Source organism: Limanda limanda, chromosome 17 (assembly GCF_963576545.1).
Source record: "Limanda limanda chromosome 17, fLimLim1.1, whole genome shotgun sequence".
NCBI classification, from domain to species: Eukaryota; Metazoa; Chordata; class Actinopteri; order Pleuronectiformes; family Pleuronectidae; genus Limanda; species Limanda limanda.
In genome coordinates, this window is record NC_083652.1 from 2,985,444 (window position 1) to 2,993,938 (window position 8,495).

At 40.3% G+C, this 8,495-nt stretch overlaps 1 protein-coding gene across 1 annotated transcript; it reads right to left on the reverse strand.

The window, feature by feature from the left end:
* On the reverse strand, positions 1 to 3,169 carry rpl23 (ribosomal protein L23). The gene is made up of 5 exons (XM_061089510.1): positions 3,111 to 3,169; positions 2,245 to 2,328; positions 1,143 to 1,271; positions 696 to 809; positions 1 to 130 (listed from the first exon to the last, which is right to left on the reverse strand). Exons 1-5 carry the CDS (start codon positions 3,121 to 3,123, stop codon positions 48 to 50), a joined length of 423 nt encoding a protein of 140 aa, XP_060945493.1. The 5' UTR covers positions 3,124 to 3,169; the 3' UTR covers positions 1 to 47.
* Between the last annotated feature and the right edge of the window lie 5,326 nt (positions 3,170 to 8,495).

Consider the following 8,495-nt stretch of genomic DNA (forward strand, 5'->3'; position numbering starts at 1 on the left):
TTGTTTATCAACAGTTTATTGAAAATGAACAGAAGTGCAAGCTCCACTCAGGCAATGCTGCCAGCATTGGAGGCAATCCTGGGCCACAGGTCAGCGCACTCCTTGGCCACTGGGCCTGTGATGGCTGAACCTGCAGATACACAAGGAAGGCACTGTTAGTTAGGCCTTAAACTCAGAATTCACCAATATTAACAATTCATGACAAACAGATACCAGTTGGAGCGTGGACATATTTCCTGGACCTTGGTTGCATGACAAGGTTAAATTTGTCTCATCACTGATTGAGATTAGTCAGCCACTGGTTCGCTGCCATCTCACCCACAGTGATGAGTTCGATATTCCCTTCTTGACAACTCACACAGCCACAGAGCAGACAAAGCAAGTGCTTTTTGAAGGGGAAATGTTTTGCTACTAAACTACTCCAACAGTGATGCAAATGTCTTATGGATCAAGTGAACACTGGGGCAAATATGGAATGGATGAGAACAGCAAAAACTTCCAACAGCTGGTATAGAAGATTTGCTCAACATCTTTGCCACAGAGGCAGTGAGAATCGGGGGAAAATGTAAATGCTGATCTTAATTCTCTGCTCGATGTCATTATATAAGCTAGTATATTAAATACATATTGCCCCTGTTTATGGCTCCAGTGTTTATACAACTATACAAACCTAGTGAAACATTCTAACAACTCACCTTTCATTTCCCCTTTGACGTTTACTATGACGCCCGCATTGTCTTCAAAGTAGAGAAACACGCCATCTTTTCGTCTATACGACTTCCGCTGCCGTATCACCACTGCAGGATGCACTGTGGACAGGTGGGATTAATGGATTAATACAAGCTCATTCACAACTACAGAAGACAAGCATTTTAAATTGGATGGGAATTGAGGAGATGTCTCATCACTGATTGAGATTAGTCAGCCACTGGTTCGCTGCCATCTCACCCACAGTGATGAGTTCGATATTCCCTTCTTGACAACTCACACAGCCACAGAGCAGACAAAGCAAGTGCTTTTTGAAGGGGAAACATTTTGCTACTAAACTACTCCAACAGTGATGCAAATGTCTTATGGATCAAGTGAACACTGGGGCAAATATGGAATAGATCACAAACAAACTGAAACCTGCAGACACTCACCCTTCTTTCGGAGTTCTGGCTTGCCTTTCTTCACGGTGGCCATGACCATGTCACCCACACCCGCTGCAGGCAGACGGTTCAGACGCCCCTTGATGCCCTTCACGGAGATGATGTACAGGTTTTTGGCACCTGGAGAGGGAGATAACCAAGAGAATAAAAACTGTGTGGGAGACAGGAAAAAGATCCTGATGGTTAATTTCATAGAGGTTACAAAAGTTGTCCTGCTTGTCTCATCACTGATTGAGATTAGTCAGCCACTGGTTCGCTGCCATCTCACCCACAGTGATGAGTTCGATATTCCCTTCTTGACAACTCACACAGCCACAGAGCAGACAAAGCAAGTGCTTTTTGAAGGGGGAGAGAAGTGAGAAAAGACTAGGCTAAAAACCAGTGTAGCAACATAAATCAAAATCATTACATCATTATTCCAATATGATGGATGGCGTCATGCCATCAGAGCTGGATGAGACACGTTTCATATGATCTAACACAAATGGCGCAAGAAAAATAATGTTATAAACTAAAAGAATTGTTTTTCACTCGTGAATTTAAGTGAGTCCAAATAACTGCACATCGGATTTCAGACAATGGCTGACGACCTGAGTGAGGGGAAATGCTGAAAAGTTCTGAAAACCCTTTTCTAAGATTTTAGAAAGTTACGCAAGAGTATGAGTTGGGGCTTACGGTTTTACATAGGAAAAGTATAAGTTGTTATATTAGCACAATTGGTCGTGGACCATATTTTAAAAAAAAGTCTTAGAACATAGAGCCTGGTTTGGTACATTTGTTAAATCCATAGTAAAAAATATTAATTTCAACATTTCTCAACCAGACCTGCAGGCAGGAACCTTGAGTATCAGACTCCACTCACATGTGACCTGTTAGCTTGAGAGCTAGCAGCACGACAACCAGGAAACCACCTTTCATTTCTTGAATGCACATCTACTGCTCGCGTTCACAAGCAGAACCTTTTAGGAGTGTTGTGTGCATGTCTTTCATGAACTTAATAAAACAGACTTCCTCAGCTGTCTGTGCAGATAAGATGAGTGTTGGATTTACAAAACTGAGCACTGAGATCTAAGGATGTGAGCTTGAGACATACCTGTGTTGTCCGCGCAGTTGATGACTGCTCCCACTGGGAGACCCAGTGAGATGCGGAACTTGGCTCCAGATGACCCACCACGTCCTGAGGGAAGAGAACACACACATCAGCTCGGCCTGTAGAAGCTCCAGGAGAACAGGCCACACACACCACTTAGGGCCACATCTGGATTTACCTGTTCATGCTGTTTAACATCCTGACACAATCTTTAGTTTCCATGAGCTAAGAGCTGAACACTTTGAATCCTAGTTACATGGTTCAAACAGACAGCCTGGGAAATTGGGACTATTGGCTTATAAGTACAACTCGCTGAAAACACATTGGTATAGTCCTGAAATAAAACGTATAATTTATACGCAATGTTTTCCAAATAACCACGAGTCTTGCGGAAAGCTCACTGGAGAGAAAGTACAGTAACATTAAGTCTAGAAAACGTGCCACAAACACGAACCCAAGCAGTGAAGCTACATATTAGCTTCAGCTACATGTTAGCTTCCACGACAAGCTGGCTAACACGTCTTCTTTGGCACTACCAACCCGCAACTACCAGTTTATCTGAGTGTTCTCCAACTAATTAACTAGAAAGCAAACAGATAATCCGCGTGAATCTTGAAAGAATCATTCAAGTTCAGACTCCGGCCTCCAGCTCTGGTTCCATGCCGACATGGCGCGTACAGCAAAACATGGCTTCCTCAGCTGGCCGGAGAAAACACCGTAAATATCTCCTAAACTGTAACAATTAACTGAGAACTAATCGCACACATATAAAGTCTGCATCGCTCCCTCACACACAAACTACATCTTTAGACCTAGCGTGGCTTCAAACCGCCAGATGCCCGTGGATCATGTGAGGATGGCTACATTACCTCTTTTAGACATGGCTGCAGAGGAGAAAGAGGGAGGTAGAGGAAAGGGATTGTGGGATATAACGTTGAACCAATCTACATCCGGGTCATGGAGACATATGGCGTTCAGGGACCGTCGGAGAAATTATACTTTTTTGATTCTTGTTGTTCTGGGTTTGTCCCCTCCGGGGGTTGAATGCACTTATTGAAAGTCGCTTTGGATAAAAGTGTTAGCTAAATGAAAAATGTAAATCTAATGTAAAGGAAAATATTATGACTCTTAACAATCACCGTTTCAAATGTACCATTCATGTATTATTAAATCCAAATTGCACACAGACATAAAGTCGTTTTCAAACAATGTCCTATTTTCATGTTTTCCTGTTTACGTGTTGCATTAAGGTGGCAAATGTGAGAGTGTGGGGAGAGAACTTTTATAAGCACTGAAAAGTGATTTGTTATGAATTCACAAGTTATGTTTGCGTCAAATGAAGTAACCATCTTAACATGTGATCTTTGAAATGAATTGTTTGTATGTTATTTAATCACAACATGGAACCGCACATATTATGCACATTAAGTGTGTGTGTGTGTGTGTGTGTGTGTTCCTATAGCACAAGACTATCCTGAGAAGATCCTAAGTTCTGTATTTATCACCTTCCCTCATACATACAGTTTTAGTTGTTGAGTGATGGATCCTCTCAGCCCCTGTAAATACTCATTTTTACTCTGCTGTCAGAACACTCATGGAAATCTTATTTGGACCCTCTAAGGTTTTAGTTTGATAAATGTAGCCTTTCATATTTGATACATATATATTTAATATAATTTTCAATAAAGTATGGCTATGCACCAGCGTATGAGCTGTCCCATCTTCACCTGAATGAAAAAAAGATTAAATAAAAATGAAGGAATGGGGATTTTGATTCTGTCCTCCCTCTCCAGCAGAACAAGTCGTCACCAGCCATTAAAAACATCTCCACAAGATAGCAGCAAACCACCATTTCCACGGACTCTCTCTGATAAAGCTGTGAATTACAGTAAAGTCATGCAGACAAACGATGCTCACACAGATGGAGTTCAAGACACTGTCTAACATATACAGATCTGCATTTGTACAACTGAACGGTTCCCAGGCAATTGACAAGCCAGCTGTGTTGAGTTCAGAATGACTGATATCCTGTTTTATGATGTAGGGAGACCATGACATGATATCTTACAGTTGACAGCGGTGGTATTTCTGATTAAATATGTTGTGTTTAAAATAACCATGTCCTGGGTTATTTGGATAATTTGTCCCGGTTAGGATGGCATGGCACTGGATAATATTATTTCCCCACACAGTTTTACAGCATAATATTGTAGTATAGCACGTAACAATTCTGCAAGAGGAGAAATAAATGCAGTTCCCATATGATCTGCCGAAATCCGGTTTAATCCATTTTTGCGTAATGAGTATTCCATCCCCGTCTCCATGTGTAAATGATAAAGTGCTGTGGTACGTTTGAGTGTTTTAAAATCAAATGTTTGCACTGGTAAATTATAGGTTTTGGTGATATTGCCGTGCTTCGCCTTTCTGAGGAACACAGGGAATCTTTCTCTATATGACTGTATGACAACATATTGAAAATACCTTTTCTAATCTAATTCTTATTTTTAATTAACAAGCAGTTCTATTTAGACCATAAATATTTCACATTGTGTCAGTCTGAGTATAATTTAATTTTGGAGCTTCTACTCTAAGTTGGTTTAAGTTTGTGGTGTGAAGTGTGTGATGAGCTGCTCTGGATGTTCAGTATGGAAAAACACAGACTGCCTAAAGGGATACTTATTTTTGAAGTTTTTTTTATATTTATACTTTTTTACATTTAGATATTGTTCAAATGTGACTAAGTGTAATGTAAACAGATTCAATAGAATGATCACATACAGAAATCACACTTCTGACGAAAAGTGGTGGCAGACTAAAACATCCCGCATTGTGGACCAACGAGAGGAAATGTTCTTTGAATTAATGCAGAGGGCAAATATCAGCCATGTCTAAATCTAGGAGCCGCATCCTACAAACAGCAGGTCTGGAGACCAATTGAGTCACAGCAGTGGCTGGCCAAGGGCTGCTTCAAAGACGACCTTCCATTACTGGACAGCAACATTTTGGTTTTCCTGATTTCCTGAAAGTTCTGTTCACATTTGTGATACACTTGGAAGGAAACCCAACCAGTTGCACCGGTCAGGGCAGGACGCAAACCTTCACACATTCAGTACATACTACCCAACATACGTAGTTCCACACAACCCACCTTTGACCTGACATCTGTTCAACAAGAGTAAGTGCTTGTGCAAGTGGATCATGTGTTTGCTGAGAATACAGAACTATGGGCTACTGATATATTACCTATAGCATAACTGCAAATCTTTGAATTAGTTAAAACACAGATACTTGTATCGTGCCATGGAGATGCATCACTTTTCTAAGAAGCAGAAATATTTTTACAATTAATTTCTGTAATTTTCAAAACAGAATATTGAGCAGTTCCCAAGAGAAAACAACAAACTGTATATTTTCTGTAACATTGATGTGGTAAATTGTAAACACAAGTGTTCCTGTATATCAGGTGTCGAAAGGGAGAGTATCTGAATCAGCGCTTTTCACTCTGGACAAAGAATCCCCAAAGAAATACATTTAAAGCTCATGGAAGACTCTGGGGGCCACCTTGACATTTGACATTTCAGTCTGTCTTCACCACATTGGTATCATAGCATACCGACTGAAAAGGCCTTGTGTCTAACTGTAATGTCAGAGGAGGACGTACAATCCCCATTTTGACAGATCCCTTGTGATATAGAATAATAGAGAGAACTGGAAATGTCAAGGCATCTTTTCAGTTTCTTTCTTTGCATGAACAAGCTGGAAACTCTGAGGTTCTTACCGTCTCAAACCATCAGAGTGCCTGTTCAGTATTTTTAGCCATTATTTTGGGAAAACACAAAGTATTTAAACAATTTTTACATTTTTACATGGAGCGATTTTACCTGCATCACATGGTCTTCATCAGCAAGGGGTCTGACATGTGGCTGAATGTTCCTGCTGTCAAGAGTTGGTGAACTATTAAAACCTATAGTCAACGTAGGCTTGTAAGGAATTTACAGGAGACTAAAAGTGCATTGTGTTTACAAATAATATAGAAGCCTTAAAGCCCCACATGTTAAACAGGACAACATTATAGAGTCGCTAAAGTCCCCAAACTCCAAGCTGTAAATATGTGTGAACAACTGGAGAGAGACTGGAATACGGCAGTCGCACAGCACTTAGGTATTTGTTAATGTTGTTTCAGCCTCGTTGTCCTTGTCAAAATGTCTTTGCGATGTGAATAGACAAACATACGGCTGTCGGACATCGTTCAATAATTCACATCCAATGTCCGTCCTCTGCACAGTGTCTTTTCTTCTCACATCAAAGGTGGTGGTGGCAGGATGAGGCGGTGTTGCTCTCTTCCTGCTCTTTTTGTAGTTCACTGATGTTCAGAGTGTATATCATGTGCTTGTGGCGATGTGCACTGGCGTCCACTCTGTCCATCCTCTTACCTTTGAAACATCTCTCACCTTTTACCCCATTTTCGGAATCATGAGCAGAGTTTGCACGCCAGACAAAGAGGAAACTCCCTGCAACAAGATCATGCACATAATATTCTTCCTCTAAGGTTGGTCTTCCCGTGGCATTTGTTAGTGGCAATACAAAAATGTTTTTCAGATGGTGGGATTATGCTTCTTTATAACTGTGCTGCAGTCCAACGCTATGCTTTCTGCAGGTTTGAAGCACTAAGTTCTTCGCCTCCAGGTATGTCTGATCAAACTAAAATATCCTGCACATGATCACATGAGTACATTTCAATATTTGGGCACAAAGACCTTGCACAAACACATGTATCAGATCAATGCCTATGAAAAAATATTTTAGTTATGTGTGAGTAAAAAAGTTTTGAACCTCTAGAAATATTTTGAGTCCTCCCCCTGACCTTCTTGCTCAGTCACTCAGTGTGAGTCTCTGTAGTTCCAGACATCTTCCATTTTCCAATTATTAAGGCTGCTGTGCTCCTGGGAGGACACAAAACTTTATAGCCTTGTCCTGATCTCTGCCTCACCACATCGCACAGATCTACGGAGAGTTCCTCAGACCTAATGATTTGGTTTTTGTCTGACATGCATGGTGATTTGTGGGACCTGACATAAACCAGCTTGTGTGACTTTTTAAACTATGTCCAATGAATTCAATTTACCACAGGTTGACTCCATTATAATAGGTTTGGATTATAATTAGGGCTGTCAGTTTAACGCGTTATTAACGGCGTTAACGCAAACCCATTTTAACGCCGTCAATTTTTTTAACTCGAGTTAAAGCAGAGCTGCAGCTGCAGCTTCAGTGTCTGTGTTCGCCTCCAGTCTGACCTGCTCTCGCTTTTTGTTTTAATATTTCGCCACCTAAAATATATATTTTAAAGCTATTGTAGCTTCCCACAGGACACGGAACTTCTTCGTGGTTTAGTAACTGGTATTTTCCTCTACACGAACATGTGCACCTCTCGCTGTTACTCCGTCTCTCGCAGACATCAACACTTCACTTCCTCATTGATCCCTGATCCCCCCATCCTATTGGTTAAAACAGTCACATGTCCCACCCAGACCCCTTCATAACCGTCAGACATCAGAGCGCTCCTTCAACAGTGTTTTACTGAGCATACGTCAAAACCAAACATAAACATAAACCCAGTCCGTTACACTATTAGGCTGCAGCTATATGTTTTTATTTATTTAAAAATAGGGTACTTCTTATTTCATACATTTTCCACAAATAAGGGGAGGACTCAAATAGCCCTACAAAGTTGTGTGTTTCATTTATTTCAAAGTAGGCCGACACCTGCCTGTGTATTTTGTTTGTTTGTTATTTGTTGCTTGTCTGTTTGAGTAGCTAGCTTAAAGCAAAGAAGTAGTAGGCTTACCTTTTATTGGTAACCTAACTGTTATGGTTCATTGTTTCTGAAATAAGAGGACTGACTGCTATGTTCACAGCAAACTTGAAAAAAAGAAAATATTAAGCCATGGTTTAACTGCACTATAGGGAGAGTCCTTGTTTACCTGAAATGTGCACTTTATAATCTTATTTTGTACCGCCCTGTTTGGCAATGTTGTTTTTCAATAATATAAAACATTTGCATAAAGCAAGCCAATCCACTTTTCCATGTTGATAAGAGCATTAAAACGAAAGTAAAATTATGGAAAAATAATAAATGAAGGAACATTCAGAATAGATACAAATTTGCGATTAATTGCGATTAATCGCGAGTTAACTATGACAAAATGCGATTAATCACGATTAAATATTTTAATCGTTTGACAGCTCTAATTATA

Excerpts from the sequence above, each read along its gene's own strand:
- rpl23 (XM_061089510.1), bottom strand. Across the intron at positions 1,272-2,244 it reads CAACTGCGCGGACAACACAG|GTGCCAAAAACCTGTACATC; the intron begins GTATGTCTCAAG and ends CTCCCTCTCCAG. Across the intron at positions 131-695 it reads CGTCAAAGGGGAAATGAAAG|GTTCAGCCATCACAGGCCCA; the intron begins GTGAGTTGTTAG and ends GTGTATCTGCAG.